At 43.0% G+C, this 18,841-nt stretch overlaps 1 protein-coding gene across 2 annotated transcripts in view; it reads left to right on the top strand.

The window, feature by feature from the left end:
• Positions 1-18,841, top strand: part of DNMBP (dynamin binding protein) — a 232,727-nt gene that overhangs the window by 111,521 nt on the left and 102,365 nt on the right. For both annotated transcript variants that reach the window (XM_082269362.1, XM_082269361.1), the window contains exon 4: positions 3,437-5,461. In XM_082269362.1, the coding sequence (XP_082125488.1) occupies positions 3,437-5,461 (2,025 nt within the window). The remainder of the gene's footprint in view (positions 1-3,436; positions 5,462-18,841) is intronic.

Genomic DNA, 18,841 nt, shown 5'->3' with positions numbered 1-18,841 from the left:
CGCCCATGCTCCGCACTGCCCAGCCTCCCTAAGGGGCTACATAGATATGCCTTGATTCAGTGCATGCTTACACAATGCATTGCTTGGCAATAGTAATGGAGGTATGGAGAAGTCAGGGAGGGAGCGCATACACAGGGTATATAATGAGCCTCCAGCAGGGAGGTCGTATAATGAGCTATGGGTGGTCAGGATGGAGTAGAAACCTGCCATGAAAATACATTGCTGCTTGGCAGTGAGCATTGTGGTGGTTATACTGGAAGCTCCGCTGGAAGCTCCATGGATGTATGGAGAGAACACCTTAGCCACTTAGAATCAAGTTCTGCATGCGTGTACTAAAATGAAAATATCAAGGACCTGCTGCCAATTTCATACAAAAATTATAAACCACATACAAATTTTTTGGTCCGCTACTAAATATATTATAATTATACAGGATTTATATAGCGCCCACCGTTTACACAGTGCTTTACGACATGAGGGCAGATGGTACAGTTACAATACAGTTCAATGCAGGTGGAATCAGAGGGCCCTGCTTGTTAGAGCTTACAATCTAAGAGGGAGGGTCCAGTGATACAAAAAGTAATAAATGGGGGGGATGTGCTGATGGAGAATCAGGTTGGCTATAAATGATTTAGCACTGGGTTTCCAATGAGCATGCCACGCACTCTGGAGAAGAGAGGTAGCCTGTTTCCGTCCATGCTACGGTCGCAAGGCGAATAGCGCTACACGCTGACATCCTCCCGCCGCCCTGGCTATCCCAGGCCAACCTGGGCTCCACGGCACTGCAGTATCGTCCCCTTTAGTGGGGATTCTGACTTAGAGGTGTTCAGTTATAACCCCACAGATGGTATCTTCGCCCTATTGGCTCCTTAGCCAAGCACATATACCAAATGCCTGAACCTATGGTTCCTCTCGTACTAAACAGGAATTCTATTGCGAAACACATCATCAGTAGGATAAAACAAACCTGTCCTACGACCGTCTACACCCAGCGCACATTCCCTATTAGTGGGTTAACATTTACAGTATTATTATTATTATACAGGATTTATATAGCACCAACAGTTTACACAGTGCTTTATAATGTGAAAAGGGAGACAGTACAGTAACAATACAATAAAATACAAGAGGGATAAGAGGGCCCTGCTCATAAGAGCTTACGATGTAATGGGGTGGGGCAAGTGGTACAACAGATTAGAACTGTGGGGGATGAGCTGATGGAAGTGATAAAAGATTAATTAGTTTTAGATTAAAAAAGATTAGTTAGTTTTAGAATAAAAAGATTAGAGGCCTGATAGGATTCCCTGAAGGGATACGTTTTCAGGGATTGCCTAAAGGCAGCCAGAGAAGGAGATAGACGAACAGAATGAGGTAGAGAGTTCCAGAGGATGGGAGAGGCTCTGGGGGATGAGCATGGGAGGAGTAGACAAGGGTTCTTGAGAGGAGCGGAGAGGACGGTTTGGGTGATATTTGGGAACAAGATTGGTGATGTAGCTTGGGGCAGAGTTGTGTGTGGCTTTGTATGATGTTGTTAGGATTCTAAATTTAATTCGCTGGGCAATCAGGAGCTAGTGTAGGGATTGGCAGAGAGGGGTAGCAGACACTAAGCGGTTAGTATAGTAGATGAGTCTGGCAGCAGCATTCATGATAGACTGAAGTGGGGGATAGCCTGGAGAGGTAGGTCTATGAGAAGGTAGTTCCAATAGTCAAGGGGAGAGTGAACCAGGGAGTGAAGCCGTGGGAGGTTATAAAGTGACAAAAGGGATACGGTGTAGATAGAGAAGGGGTCCGAGAACAGAGCCCTTGGGGACCCCTACAGAAAGAGGAAGTAGAAAGGAGGAGACCTAGTTGTAGGTAACACTGAAGAATGATCGATAAATAGGAGAAGCAAGGATAGAGCAGAATTATGGAGGCCAAGGGAGTAGAGTTTATTAAGGGGGTGGTCAACAGCATCAGAGGCCGCAAAGAGGTCTAGAAGTAAGAGTATGGAGAAGTGGCCATTGGTTTTGGCAGTTAGTGAATCGTTGGTGAATTTTAGTAGAGCAGTTTCTGTGGAGAGCTGCAAGCGAAAGCCAGACTAAGGTCAAGAAGGTTGGTTTCAGTGAGGTAGGAGTTAAGTCAGTTGTAAACCTAAAGCCCCGTACACACGCGTCGAAAATTGGCAGGGAATTTTCGTCCGACGACCGATCTGCCAATTTTCGGCTCGTTAGTATGATGCTTCCGACAACCAACTCCGACTTTTCGGCCGAAAAAAATCTGGTGTGCAGACTATAAAATTTTTGTTGGTCGTCAACACAACGGCTGATTTTTCGTGCAGTCAGTACAGATTTCGACAGGGAAAAATCCGATGAAGAAGTCTGGGCATGCTCAGTGAAGAAAGAACACAAAGAAAGCAAACCAACACATGACATCACTTCTGAAGTAGAATTTTGTTGGGCGAGAAAATTCGTGTGCAGTCTAGGCACATTCCAACCAACAAAACACAACTCTGGACAAAAGACGGACGATCGGTCGGCCGATAATCGTTGCGTGTGTACGGGGCTTAAGAGTTCTAAAAGTTTAGAGATAAATGGGAGCAATGAGATAATTCCTAAGTTGTTCAGGTTGGTGGGGTCCAGTGAGGGTTGTTTAAGTATGGGAGTGATCTGTGCATGCTTTAGAGGGGAGGGGAAGGTGCCAGTAGAGAGTGATAGATTGACGATGTGAGTGCAGGAGCATAGGATAGAACATGAGGGTTGACCGTAGTAGTTGCAAGGGAACAGGATCCAGGGGACAACTGGTTAGGTGGGCATCTGAGAAAACTTTGGTAACCTCTTCAGTAGTAGCCAGTTCAAAAAAGATAAGTGTTGACTGTGCTGTTAGACAAGGTATGCTAAGTAGGGAAGATAACTGTACAGTGGAGGTGCCCTTATATATTGCATCAATCTTGTCTTTGAAGTGATTGCCAATCTCTTGGGCAGTGAGTGAGTTAGTGGGTAGAGGGGGCAGGGGACAAAGCAGAGAGTTAAAGGTAGAGAAGAAGCGATAAGGACTGGATGAGAAGGTATTAAAAAGAATGACAAAGTAGGTTTATTTGGCAGCAAGGAGGCAGGAATTGTATTTTAGGAGGGCAGATTCATATAGGGTGAAGTCCTGCAGGGATTTGGTTTTACGCCACAGTCGTTCAAACGCACGCCAATGTCTCTTGAGATTTCTGGTGTCAGTTTTCCAGGGATGTAACGATTGTAACACATATATATATATATATATATATATATATATATATATATATATATATATATATATATATATATATATATATTTATTTATTTATGATCTGAATTTTTACATACAGTACACTTTTAAAAGCAAAAAACTGACTCAAAACCATTGTTTTTCTTTACCGAATGCTGTGTATATATTGGTACTGATTATTACTATTTCTAATTTTTCCCAGGAGATCTGGTGGTGCTGGAAGGGTCTCTGGCTTCAAGTTGGTTACAAGGAAGGAACTGTTGGGGCTCCAGAGGGTTCTTTCCCCTTTCCTGTGTCCAGGAATTCTTCCTGTCCTCCAGAAGCCGCCAGCTTTGCCAAAACCTGGCTAAAGAGCTGCCGAGTTATGCTATTGGGCAGGCCCGGGCAATAATGGGCCTTTCTGCACAGATGGAAGAGGAACTCGACTTCCGGGAAGGAGACCTCATCATAATCACTGGAGTCCCAGAACCTGGCTGGTTTGAGGGGGAGCTGAATGGAAGAAGAGGAATTTTCCCAGAAGGCTTTGTGGAACTCTTAAACCCTTTACGAGTTTTGGACAGTGTCCAATTCACTAATGATAGAAACGAGTTTGGTCATGATAAGGAAATGGATATAGCCCAGTTCCACATAGAACATCAAAAGGACACAGATAAAATTATATTAGAAGAAGAAGAAGAAGAAGATGGTACTTTTGCCATTGCCCTTTATAGGTTCCAGGCTATGGAGCAACGGGAACTGGACTTTGATGTTGGAGACAGAATTCGTATTATTAAAACTTTGGAGGATGGGTGGCTGGAGGGTGAGTTGTATGGAAATAGGGGGATCTTCCCTTACAGATTTGTAAAATTTGAGACTACAGAAAAACCTTCTCAGGAGGAACAACTGATTGAATCTGAAAATTCAGTTTTGCAAGCTCCAATAAGTTATCTTGACATATCCTCTTCCTATGAACAACCTGCAACAGATCCCCACTATTGGGACGTTCACATAGAGGACAGTTCACCATCCACATCTAATGATGCCCAGGAGAAAAGGCAAAGTCAAGAACCCTATGTAAAAAGCAACAATGAAATTATGCAAAGGGAATGTGACGCAAACAATGCTTCTTTAAAACCCCAGCTACCTCCTCGTCCACAGAATAAATTATGCAGTCCTCCAATATCACAAACGGTTGTGCAAATGTCCAAAGAACAAAATTCATCTTCATTGGTGAATGAAGACAGAAGGAAGAGGTCATGTGTTTCAAATGGGTCACAAGAAAAATGGTTTTCTAAAAAGGCATTTTCTATGACGACTGAAGAGATTAGTCTTCAAAACAACACTAATGAAAGGTCAAAAAACAAGAATAGGAAAAACAGTCTTCCTCTTCAAGACTTGGTTCACTGGGTAGAGGACCATAGGCAAAAGACAAAAGCTTCTAGCACAAAAGACAAGCATGGTAGCAGAAGTTCTTGGTCAACGCCATGGCCAACTAGTCGGGACAGCCCAGCTAATAATGAACGTAGAGGTAGCAGTGGGTCTGATTTGATTGATTTAGACTCCAAGCTTTCCGAACAGCTTTCACAGTTTGAAAAGAGCGTCTCAAATCCAAAGACGAATGGTAATAGTAAGGTCTCCCGGCATTTTTCTATCCTAGATTTCAACTCTGAAACCGACATTATCCGAGGGTCACCACAGCAGTCCAGAGTGCAAAAATCTCCTGAAAAGAAGAAAACACTGCGGCCTCCTCCTCCACGTCCCCAACAGAGAGCTAATACATCTCCAGGTTCTAATAAATCTTATTCCACTCCACCAAGACAGAATTCATATAGAAGTGAGTATGTGGAGAATACACCTCCGGTTCAATCCCTAAAACCTTCTAGACCTGCTCCATTACCCCCACCAAATAGTCAAAGAAATACTCCATCTCCAAGACCACTACAAAGACAGGAAGCTTTACAGAATGAAAGCCCTTATGAAGATTTCCTAATGTCCAGTGCTCCAGATATAGCCGACACAGCAGAAGACTTGGAAGAAATGGACAAAGATCAGCCTTGTCCTTTCTTACTATTGAAGATTGAAGATGTAGAACAGGAATTGGAGATCTACAGGAAAACTCGAGAGGAGCTTTGTTTGATGCTCGAGGATGAAGAGCAGGATGAGGAAACAAGAGCAGAAACTATTGAGAACTTGGAGTTCTGCGACTCCAACATTGAAAGCTTGAATGCGGAGCTGCAACAACTTAAAGGTGAGTTCTATCAGTCATTATAACTTCAATCATGCACATATGTTATGGGATTAAAGGGAAAGTGTAGGCTATTTTAAGTAATTCCTCGAGTATTTACCTTTTTATAGTATTTTTCTTACCATGGCTTACAATTCATAAACATGCTAGTTTTGGATTGGGGAGTGGTTAAAATAATAGGTTTTTTTTTTCTGTTTCCTGTTGGGGAGATTCTCCTTCTTTTCCTGTCTTGTGAGGTAGGGAGGTATATCTTCTCAAAGACAACAGGAACAGACATCCCCATTGGAAGATTTCCCTTTTTTCTTTCCACTCTGGTGGCAATTCAAAATTCGACATTTGTCATCACTTTCCTGCCCAGTGGTAATGGTCACTTATGGCACTTTTCCACTGCAAGTACCGGCTCGGCCCTGCTTGGCCCGGTCTGCTTTTCCACTGCTGGTACCGCATGGTACGGTGTTGGAACGGTTCGGTACGTACGGTATGGTTTGCTTTTCCACTAAAGTATTACTAAAGTTAAGTGGGTGGGATAACAACGGGGTGGGTGGGATTCTCTAACCAATCAGTGGCTAGTTGTGACTGCATGCAAAGGATTGTGGGATATGGTACCTGTTGGAACCACAATCGAGGTGGTACTGTTTTTGAGAGCCGTACCGTTTGGTTCCATGCAGTGGAAAAGCGCCGCCGTACCGTACCGAACCGTTCCTACACCATACCCAGGGCCGGATTAACGTAGGGGCTATTGGAGCTGTAGCTCCAGGCCCCCACCTTAATATAGGCCCGGGATGGCCAGATTCCCTGTTACCGCTCTTTACTGTCACTTGTAAATATAAAAGTCTGGCTTCTGTGCTACAAGGGAAGGCATGCTTCCCCAGGCAGCTCCCTCAGAACCTCCTCACACAGCACAAGGGCCAGACACAGATGATGCATGGATGTGTTTATGGGCTTTAGACAGGGCATCTCATGTTGTATTAGGCTTGCACGGCTGCACCCTTCCTCCTCAGGGCACATGCCGAGGCACGGCCTTTAAGACCCTTCAAAATCCTCAGCACCAAGCCCATGATGCTCTTAATCCGGCCCTGACCATACCATGTGGTACCAGCAGTGGAAAAGCACAAAAGCGAGCCGAACCGTTCGGTTCCATGCAGTGGAAAAGCGCCATAAGACAGTTGGAGCAGGTGGACATCTTTAGCGAGGGTACTGATAGTAACGAAAACCTGGGAAGATTCTAACTCTTTCCCACTCCTTTCAAAACTGAAATAATAAATAAAAAAATAAAAAAAGTTTTGGCGGTAGATAAATGTAATGGTATTGGATTAAATACAGAGATTTGTAGATTAGCAATTTTAGAGAACTCTGTTTGGGCTCACTCTTAAAGCGGTTGTAAACCCTATGAAAAAAAAAAATAAAAAAAAAAAACCTGCAAGACAAAGGCATAATGAGCTAGTATGCATCGCATACTAGCCCATTATGTGTAACTTACCTTAAAACGAAGCCCCGACACGGACCCCCGGACATCGCTGCGGGCGCTGCCATGGTCCCTCGTCGTCTCTTCCCGGTTCGGCGGCTCCGGCGCGCTGATTGGCCGGAAGAGACGGCTCCAGCGCGCTGATTGGCCGGAGCCGCGATGACGTCACTCCCGCGCGCATGCTCCCGGCAAGTTAATTGAAGGTCCCCCCGGACCTTCAGAGCGCATGCGCCGCTCGCGCGAGCGGCTGCATGCACTGTAAATATCTCCTAAACCGTGCCGGTTTAGGAGATATTATTTGTACCTACAGGTAAGCCTTATTATAGGCTTACCTGTAGGTAAAAGTGTCAAAAAGCGGGATACAACCGCTTTAAAGTGTTATTAAACCTACAACAGTAAAATCAGTCTGTATATGCAGTAAAGCATGCTTGTTATACTCACTGTGGAACCTAAGGGGTTAATCCTCCACATTGTGTAACAAGGCTGTTTGATCTTGTCTTCTCTGATCCTCCCCTTCTTTCTCTGTCCCTAGTCCATCTCCCAATAGCATAGAGCCCTACAAGGCATTCTGCACATGCTCAGTTTGGTGTGTATTGCTAGAGAGTCTTTCTTTTTTTCTGGGAGGGTGCATGTGATCAGCCCAGGGCCAATCAGCACTGTCTAGACAGAGGGTAAGGTGCCATGCAGCCTCAAAGGACAGTCAGAGGAGAATAAAAACCTTTCCTACAAGCTTTAACCAGTGCTCAGGCTGACACTGATAGAAGTCACAAGACTGCTATATGCTGCTAATGAGAAAAGGTTTTTAGCAGTTTATTTTTACTAAAATATTTGAATTTCCATGTTGTGTACTGTGGGAGACCAGATATAGTGAATGCAGGATCCTGGGTTTAGTAACACTTTAAGCCTGTTTTTTGCATGCTAGTCTCCTACCAAAACCAAATAGGTTACTAAAGTTACAAAATTTCTGATAAGACAGAATACAACTTCAGAAAGTAATGTATTGTAATGTATTCTTATATTTATAAGGAATCACACAATTATATTTATTTTTTGTACCAATACTATACTGATTACGCAAAAATCATTTGTTCTGGTATCTTACGAGAAAAATATTTGTGCTCGTCCCTTCAGATATTTTCACATGAACTGTCGTGATTGGCTCTCAAAAGCTGTGTACCAACAAATAGATTATCGGATGATCGCTCCAAATGCTTTTTTTTTTTTGCGTCCAATATTCTCATTGTGTGTACTAGGCATTACTGACCATTAGGAATGGGCTCAGGCGTGTTCGGTATCCCACCGGCTAATCACAGGCAGTGAGACCTTTCCCGATCCGCAGCTGCACAGATCGGGAAATGCCTCACTGCCTGTGATTAGCAGTGTGCGGTGTTGGCTTTCTGGCAGGATCGGGCATGTAGGATCCCGAACACACCCGAGACCATCTCTACTCACCATGTACAGAGCAAACTTCAGATGGTACTTGGTGAACCTGTGGGTGGCCCTGTCAACACCATTCCACCCAACATCCTTTGATTGAAAAATTGAAGGAACTGGACAGAAAAATATAAGCTGAATAATCTGAACGTGGCCTGAAACCAGTCAGGTGCCGGCACTGTTCGGTATTTTACTGGCACTATCTGTTAAGCCGGTCAACGATGGATTGAATTTTGACCGGTTCTGCAGGGACCAGCCAAGATTTTATTCATCTATAGCGGAGATCCTCAAACTACGGCCCTCCAACTGTTGCAAAACTACACATCCCATGAGGCATTGTAACACTCTGACATTCAGACATGACTGGGCATGATGGGAATTGTAGTTCCTGAACAACTGGAGGGCCATAGTTTGAAGACCCCTGACCTATAGGTTGTACTGACGCCAATCCATCATTCGACTTCAGTACAACCAGCCTGTCTGAATTTTTGCATGTAATTGCGAGTGGCTATAGGCCTTTTAAACACTTGCCGCCCTGAAAACGTATATGGCGGCAAGGTGGCACTGCTGCACCGGTTCACATACCCTGTATGTGATCCGACACTTCTAGGTCTGGGGTTTGCATGCCCACCGCCGCCGCCGATACAGCGTTCTGCCCATGAAAGCAAGGCAGATTGCCGTTCTGTTAGTAGGGGAGACATGGATCCTGTGTTCCTGCAAAGCAGAGACAAGGATCTATGTCTCCTCCTAGTAAAAGCACCTCCATAGTACATAAACACACTAGCTAGGCACACATTTAACCCTTTGATCGCCCCTGGATTTTTAACTCCTTCCCAGCCAGTGTCATTAGTACAGTGACCGTGCATATTTCTAGCACTAATCACTGCATTGGTGTCACTGGTCCCCAAAAAGTGTCAAAAGCGTCAGCTTGTGTCCAACTGTCCGCCGCAATACTGTAGTCCCGCTATAAGTTTCTGATCGCCGCCATTACTAGTAAAAAAAAAAATCCCATATTTGAAGACGCTATAACTTATGCTCAAACCAATCAATATACACCTATTGGGATTTTTTTTTACCAAAAACATGTAGCAGAATACAAATTGGCCTACATTTTGAAGATATTTTTATTGTTTTCTTTTTTCTTCAATTTTTTATTGGATATGTTTTATAGCAGAAAGTGTATGTGTGTGTGTGTATATATATATATATATATATATATATATCATTTCTTTTTTTTCAAAATTGTCTTTTTTTTTTTTGTTCATAGTGCAAAAAATAAAACCTGCAGAAGGGATCAAATCCCACCAAAATAAAGCTATATTTTTGTGAATATGGGACATACATTTTATTTGGTTACAGCGTCCCATGACCGTGCAGTTGTCAGTTAAAGTAATGCAAGGCCGTGATGCAAAAAAAATGGCCTTGTCGTGAAGGGGGGTAAATCTTCCAGAGTTTAATTTTTTTTTTTTTTGTGGTTTTTTTTAACACATTTCTTGTAATTCTAGAGTTCAGTTTTAAACTCTTTTAAAGTGTGAAGGTTCCATGCGCTGCATTTTGCTGTTGTAAATAGCCCTGTGTAGCGGGTCTGGTGGGAATAAACCATCGGTGTTGAAAGACATGATGTTCTCCATTACGCTTTTCTGGAAGGTTTCTTTTTTTCCCTTGTGTTGGCCGTTCCTTGCTCCCCTCCCACTTTCTGTCCTGCCATAGCTATCAGCCCACACCCTGCACTGGCAACGGGTTGCTATTGTTACGGCACTTGACTCACTTCAGAATGTGACCCGAGCACCTCCCTGTGTACTCACAGCTGGAGGGAGATTATAGTGTGAGCTTCAATCCTCCATAGAAACTCACATCCCTCCTTTACTGGCCACCGCAGGCTCTTCTATTCATCCTAAGCATTTCATGTGCTGGAATAGTTCAGATCAGGGTTATAAAATGCATTTGTTTGCTGGTCTATGGAATCTGCTGATTGCATCCAGCACATGTAATGTAATGGTACACACTGGTAGTTTGGTAAGGTTATAGAATGTTACAGTAAAAGCTTCAGCTAGATACGGTGTCCTTCCAGCAGATTTGGTAGCACAATTATTCTGCTGAAGCAATTGGTTTCTAATTGTGAAATTCAAATCCACAAGACCATCCCTATCTCAGCCTGGATTCCAGTGAACCATAGAGTTCCTCCAGAGGTTGCTAGGAGTTCCTTGCACTATGTCTGATCTCTCGTTTAATGGTGATTGCATAGTTCCAGGACCAACACCACTAGACAATGCCAGCAGCATGGCACCACTTGCCGACCGCCTAACTTGGAATTTATGTCATTACTTGTAATGTTAATTACCAGGGTTGTGGCTGGTGTTAGATGCCGGTATTTCTTTTTCCCTTAGGCGGCTGGCTTTCAGATAAGTGGTTGCCATGGGATCACATTTAGAAGCGATGGGAGAGGTGCCCCCCCACCCCTTACGCCGCTTCCTGGGCTTACGTTGCCTATCGCCTAGCCAGAGAACCATTTAGCGCTGGCGGTGGCTTGCCATAGATGGCAAGATGGCCAGCGCTCATCTCTATGCCCTTGGAGGACTGGAGCGACGTCATGGCACCATTTCCAGGTCTCGTGCCATGTAAACATGTTTGTTTTGCTGTTTTTTTCTTTTTTTACTTAAAGGAAAAAGATTAAAAACATTATTTTTTGATCTTTTGCTTTTAATGGTAGAAGGGAGATTTGGAGTCCATAAAGAGGACCTGTCATGCTGTATTATTATCGCAAGGGATGCTTACGTTTCTTTGATGGCACGGGTCAGGAAGCCGGGGAAGAATTGTTTCGAAAAATTTGGAATTCCTTAGAAAATGAATATACAAAACTAAATTAAACAAATTTCAACTAAATTCATTACTATTTAATTCGGAGATTCGAATGCACCTGAATCTCCGAATTAAATAGTAATGAATTTAGTTGAAATTTGTTTAATTTAGTTTTGTATATTCATTTTCTAAGGAATTCCAAATTTTTCGAAACAATAACCAAAAATTTGTCCGAATTTATATTCCGACTGAAAACAAATTGCACATGTCTAGTAAATTTTTCTCCTTTGACTCCCAACTAATTGGTTTTAGTAAAGGTTTCCCAAAATGTGAAAATTGTTTTAGGGTTTCCTCTGGGGAACAATGTTGAGAGAGGCTGAACTTGCCACTTGGAAAATAAAGTGTTCATTTGAAGACAAGGTGCATCTGGAAAATTTAATATACGTAATGATATACAGCTCATATAATTACATCCCCAGCAGAGAAAAGGGACATGTCCAAACCTCTCCACCCCGCCCAACCAAGGTTTCCTACAGCATACACATAACATACTTGTTTCAGTTGCATACACTGTTGTAATTGGTTGAACCATGGACTTTTTTGCTGTATGTAGGGGTACCTTATTATTGAGAGTTGCTGTGCACCCCAGTAGAGAAAGTGCAGACAGTCAGGGGAACTTAATGACAGTCTCTAGATGACCAGAAAAACTCATCTGATCCTATAGAATAACTCAACCTTAAAATATTTAAAAAGTGTATGGTCTCCAGTGTATGATGTTGAGGTTGGTGATGGTCTCATTATGGAAAGGCACGTCATTAGCACACCTGGAGCTTGTGTGAATCGATTGTGGAATGTCTAGTGACTGTACAGCTATTCATGTGCAGTGTCACTTATCTCCCATACTTCACACCGCGTGTCTTACTAATGTGCTGTCATCACCGCACTCACCCCTGACATTCTCATGATATTTACATACTGCACAGGCCTGGGTAAGGACAACATGTCTTGTATGACAATACACAGTTCCAATGTATACCCTTCTGTCTAGGTTTTCTGTGCCTTTTATAGTTTGTCACTGTTTCCCTTGAAGAGGAGCCAAAATCTTTGTCTTTGAATGATGGGAAGTCCCAGTTTTCGAAACATGTGTCCCCATTGAGAGATGTCTCCTCTAGTTCTGTTCTGCGGATGTACACACTATTGCGATCGTTCATTAGGAAAAAAAATTTCCAGAATACACTATATAGTCAGAAGTATTGGGACGCCGGCCTTTACACACACATGAACTTTAATGGCATCCTAGTCTTAGTCTGTAGGGTTCAGTATTGAGTTGGTCTACCCTTTGCAGCTATAACAGCTTCAACTCTTCTGGGAAGGCTGTCCACAAGGTTTGGGAGTGTGTCTATGGAAATGTTTGACCATTGTTCCAGAAGCATCCTCTGACTGATCAAATTCTAGTTTTGGTTGCCCTGTTACTTTTTTGGCCCTAAAGATGTAGGTATATTGGTCCTGTTTGGACCAATATGCAGTGCATTGAAAAAGTATTCATATCCCTTGAGATTTTCCACATTTTGTCATGTTACAACCAAAAACGTAAATGTATTTTAATGGGTTTTTATGTGATGGACCAACACAAAGTGGCACGCAATTGTGAATTGGAAGGAGAATGATAAATGGTTTTCAAAATTTTTTACAAATAAATGTCTGAAAAGTTTGGTGTGTATTTGTATTCAGCCCCCTTCACTCTGAAATCTAAAATCTAGTGGAGCCAACTGCCCTCAGAAGTCACCCAATTAGTAAATGGAGTCCAAGTTTAATCTCCGTATAAATACAGCTGTTCTGTGAAGCCCTCAGAGGTTTGTTAGAGAACCTTAGTGAACAAACCGCATCATGTAGGCCAAGAAACACCCCAGACAGGTCAGGGATAAAGTTGTGGAAAAGTTTAAAGCAGGGTTAGGTTATAAAAAATATCCCAAGCTTTGAACATCACGGAGCACTGTTCAATCCATCGCCTGAAAATGGAAAGAATATGGCACAACTGAAAACCTACCAAGAAATGGCTATTCACCTAAACTGACAGGCCAGGCAAGGAGAGCATTAATCCAAGAAGCAGCCAAGAGACCCATGGTAACTCTGGATAAGCCATAGAGATTCAAAGCTCAGGTGGGAGAATCTTTCCACAGGACAACCATTAGTCACTCCACAAATCTGGCCTTTATGGAAAAGTGGCAAGAAGAAAGCCATTGTGGAAAGAAAGCCATAAAAGGTCCCGTTTGCGAGAAGCCGTGTGGGGGGCACAGCAAACGTGGAAGAAGGTGCTCTGGTCAGATGAGACCAAAATTTAAAATTTTTGGCCTTAAAACAAAACGCTATGTGTGGTGGAAAACTAACACTGCACATCACCCTGAACACACCATCCCCACCATGAAACATGGTAATGGCAGCATCATGTTGTGAGGTTGCTTTTATTCAGCAGGGAGAGGGAAGCTGGTCAGAGTTGATGGGAAGATGGATTTAGCCAAATACAGGGCAATCTTAGAAGAATACCTGTCTGCAAAAGACCTGAGACTGGGGCGGAGGTTTGCCTTGCAGCAGGATAACGACCCTAAACATACAGCCAGAGCTACAATGGAATGGTTTCGATCAAATCATATTCATATGTTAGAATGGCCCAGTCAAAGTCCAGACCTAAATCCAATTGAGAATCTGTGGCAAAACTTAGAAATTGCTGTTCAGATGCTCATCCAATCTGACAGAGCTTGAGATATTTTGCAAAGAAGTATGGGCAAAATGTCCCTCTCTAGATGTGCAAAGCTGGGGGGGATATATCCAAAAAGACTTGCAACTATAATTGCAGTGAAAGGTGGTTCTACAAAGTATTGGCTTGGGGGGGGCTGAATACAAATGCACACCACACTTTTCACATATTTATTTGTAAAAAGTTTTGAAAACCGTTTATCATTTTCCTTCCACTTCACAATTATGTGCAACTTTGTGTTGGTCTATTACAAAATCCCAATAAAATACATTTACATTTTTGGTTGTAACATGACAAAATATGGAAAATTTCAAGGGATATGAATACTTTTTCAAGGCACTATAGCTATACATATTCCATATCTGTAGAAGCAAAGAATCACTGTAGTAGTCCGTGCTACTACAGTTATCGCTGCGATCCTTCAGATCCTGTGTCTTGTGGCCGTTCTGCATAGTAGGGTCTCAGCCCCACATCTTCACCTCCTCCAGTCACAAAACACCTCCTATTCATTGAAAAAAATACAAGCTGTTCTGTGAATGATGGGATGACCTGGAAGGCTGTAGTGATCACTGAAGTAGCACCAACTACTAGTAATTCTCCGCTTCTACAGCAGGCCCACAGGTGTTGAATATATATACTTACATTGATCCAAGCTGAACCAATGTAACTATGCCATTAAATAAATTCAGCTTTAACCACTTGCCGACTGCCGCACGACTGTTTACGTCGGCAGTCAGCCCCTCACAGGCAGAGCGACGTAGGGCTACGTCGCTAGCCTGTAAGGGTGTGGGGAGCGAGTGCGTGCCGCCGGAGGCGCGCTCCCGCTCGGTCACAGACCCCCCCCTGCGCGTGTGCCCGGCGGACCCGATTGTCCGTGAGACCGTGACAGCGGGAGAAAGGCAGGCGGCTAGTGTAAACAAGCCACCTGTCATTCTCCCCTGTGTAGGAACAGTGATCATACGGTTCTACTATGTAGGACCGTTGATCATTTTTTCTACAGCTCAAGCCACAGCCAATCACAGTTAGAATCACGCCCCTAGGGACACACACAGCCCCTCCCTCTCAAATAAAGTTAACCCCTTCACTACCAGTGTATTTTTACAGTAACAGTGCATATGTATAGCACTGATTACTGCAGTAATGTCACTGGTAACCCCTAAAGTGTAAAAAATGTCAGTCAAGGGTCCGATCTGTCCGCCACAATGTCGCAGTACCGCAAAAAAAATCGCAGATCGCCGCCATTACGCATTAAAAAAAAAATGACAAAAATCTTTTGCTTTGTTAGTAAACGCAATAACTTTTGCGCAAACCAATCAAAATACGCTTTTTGCTATTTTTTTTTACCAAACATATGTAGCATAAAACAAATTGACCGAAAATGTTAAAAAATGTTGATTTTTACATTTTTTGGGGGGGGGAAATTTCATATTAAAAAATGTGAAAAATATTGCTATTTTTGCAAAATTGATGCTCTTTTTTTGTTTATAGCGCATGATCAAAAAATTGCACAGGTGATCAAATACCACCAAAAGAAAGCTCTGTTTGTGGGAAAAAAAGGACGTCAAATTCGTTTAGGTACAACGTCGCACGACCGCGCAATTGTCCGTTAAAGTCACGCAGTGCCGAATCGCAAAATAGGCCCTGGTCAGGAAGGGGGTAAAATCTTCCGGGGCTTAAGTGGTTAAGGGTGAAACTTAGGAAAAATGTGCAGATGATGTATGGTGTTCTCTGTTAGATCCTGGGATATCATGAAAGGGTGTTTTGGAATCTCCAAATATTTTAGCACAACATTTCAGAGGTGAGGCCACCCAGGGCTACGCCTTTAAATGAATTTTCCACTCTTCGGAATTTGTATTTTACTGGAGCGGAGGAAACCTTCACATCTCCTCTTCTATAAGTCGCTGTCGCTTGCATAGAAGCCGCTTGCTACTTCTTCACATTAAAAGGTTCCAGCATCTCCTTCCATCTTCAACTTACCTCTAATTTCTTTTAACTGTACTAAACCTTTGTAGTCGCTTTTATCAGTTCTAACACCAAGGATGTTTTTTGAAGTATCGTGTACAGTACTTTCTTTGAGGGTGTGTGTATGTATTTTCTTCTCATAGTAGTTAATACCTCTTTTTATGTCTGAAGTCATGGTCTGATGATGATCTAGTTGTCATTTTAGTTATCGGTCTTTTCTTTTACCTTTTTCTATCTCATGCATTCTTTTGCTATGGCTGTGTACAGTGTGTTCAGTAACCCATTGTGGAACACGCTGGCCAACTCTTTAATAAGACTCTCTTCATTCGTCAGTCAGATCTTCGTGAGCCCACCTAGAGATCATTCAGGTACCGTGTATGCCATGAATTGCAGGTTGTACAATGACCAGAACCCATCAATTACTCTTGTGATCTGAAATGTTTTTCTTGCACTGGTTTAGTTGTTATGAAAGGTACCTGAGCAAAAGCAAATTTTAGTTTCATATTCAGAAAAAGAATAGAATTGTCATTTAATAGCTGTTGAAATGTTTTTTTCTGAATCCTTGGTCAGCCGTTCTCAGCCAGGGCTCTGTGGAACACTAGGGTTCCTCCTGAGGTTTCTCTGGGTTCCTTAAAGTGGAGTTCCGGCCTATTTTGCAACTTAGTGATTCCTGGAGTGCTCGCTATGCTGATCAACAAATTGGCATTTTCAATTTTTTCGGGGGTCCCTTAGCTTATTTTCAGGGCATTTTTGATTGTACTTCCTCCTTCTCCCCCCTCTGTGGCTGCAGCCACCGACATCACTTACGCCTTTGCATTGCATCCTGGGAGCTGTTTGTCATCACTCCCAGGAGGGTGGAATCAGGAAGAACTCCCAGAACACTCCCTGGAATCAGGAAGAAGGACACAGCAGATTACACTGCGGCTTCAGATGCCCACGTCTAAGATGGCTGCGTCCAGACAGCGTTTTTAAAAGTAAGATTTTGACTAAAATCCAATACCGTACACCTTGTAAGTATGAGAATAGCTGTTCTGTAAAAGGCAATGGATTAGTATTATAGGGGTATTTTTAGTTAAAAAAGGTATTTGAGGCCGGAACTCCACTTTAAGGAGTTCTAGCAATATCTGCATAAAAGATAAGTAACCATTGACTCCAGTGATATTTTAAGCTATCTGTAAGGAGGGTATTCTTCCCACAGGCCATCACTCTAAGGTCGACCATACATGAGTTGAATTCCGAAAGAATCTTCTTTAGAAAATCGTAGCTAAGAATTTTTGTTTGAATTTCACATCATTAGTGGGCCACAGCAATGGCCGATTTTCTTGCGGCTATTAAATTTTTGTAAACATGTTGGAAATCATTTGAAAAAAAAACACATTTTAAATGAACCACTTCCCGCAAACCGACGTACCTTTATGTCGGCTTGAAGAAGTGGTTGCCCCGGGAAGATGAGGAAGATTATATACTACAAGGAATTGCGTGTATATCCCTCGCGCCTATGGGTGTCCCAACAAATGGGTTTTAAATTAAATTAAATAAATAAAGTGCAGCTGCTACAGGAAATGGAATGTAGTATGAGTGAGACCCCAAAAGATTTGCGGCCAACTATAGCGCTTGCTTGGAATAAAACGGGACTGGACAATGACTTGTCAGTACCCAAGGTTGGAATAATGGTGGGCTTCCAATAAAGTGCTGGGTGCTATCAAGTAATATTGATAAGCAATTCATTTCTAAAATTTGAGGTAAATATCACACAGTAAAATAAACGACGGATAAGCAGTAACAGTATTAATGGTGAGGAAGGTGCTGTAAGTGAGTGCAAAAACAGTCCAATAAATGTATCAAATAAATATGTAATATCACAATAAATAATATATTCAATACATTTCATAAATAGGTGCCTCAAGTGCCAACGTGCAAGTAAAAAAAGTCCATATATAAAAGTTCATAAGTGACTCAGGTGAGAATGCAGGTATATCTTGAGTGCCAAATAAAAGGCAAAAGTTCAGGTGCGATGTGTTGAATCCTCCAATGATACAAATGCTGGTACTCATGGTGTCACCGTGGGGGATAATAGTAGAATACACTCACCAGATGCTGTGGGTCCTATATACTGTACGGTCTTAAGACCTATAATCGCTTTATGGCCACCAGGGCCAGAGAGGACACTGCTGGGCTTTGTAGTACCGCGGCAATCCGGAATCCTTCTCCTGGATAGCTTTGATCCGCAGGGTCCGGTCAGGGTATATAGGGTAAAAAAAGCTCCAGAGAGTGTAACCATTAAAAGTAGTCTTTAATAGGGTAAGTGGGTATACAGTACATAGAAAACGAAAAAAACCCAGCCAAAATGGTGCCCGTGAGTGGAGAGCGGTGAATACCGGCTTGCGTTCCACTCAGGCACCTGTGACGTAGGCAGCGTGCGTTCCACCTTACGTGCGTTTCGTCAGTGCGTATGACGTCATACTCATAATGCCCCGGGAAGATGCCTGCAGACATCAACCTGGTACCGTTTTTTAGAGCCTTTCAGGAGATAACAGCCAATGCGGCTCAGCAGCCGCTTGGTTGTTATCCCAGCGAGCGGGAGGGGAAATCCCCCCCCCTCTCCCTCTCTGCCCCCCTTCCACTGCTCTGCCCGCCTTCTGTGGCTCTGCCCATCCTCCAGCTGGTTGGAGTCCTGAACAAAGCCAGAATCGGCTTCAATCGGGTCTCCGATGTAGTAACTTAGAAGTGATGTCCCTTCCGGTTAACTCCGCTACTAACGGCCCCAATTTAAAAAAAAAAGAAACTGTCAGTATTCAAAAATGCCGATTTCGGCATTTTGAATACTTTGAAGTGCAGTGGAGGGGTCTAGGGTCCCTCGATCCCTCCATAAAGGGTGTTTTCACACTAGCACTTTTCGGGTTAGATTGACGTCACCCGGGTTCGATTGACGTCAGAATTCGGTTCTTTTTGATGATGTGAACACTGT

Source organism: Pelophylax lessonae, assembly GCF_965119305.1.
Source record: "Pelophylax lessonae genome assembly, chromosome: 9".
NCBI lineage: Eukaryota > Metazoa > Chordata > Amphibia > Anura > Ranidae > Pelophylax > Pelophylax lessonae.
This window is presented reverse-complemented; position numbering and strand designations above follow the sequence as displayed.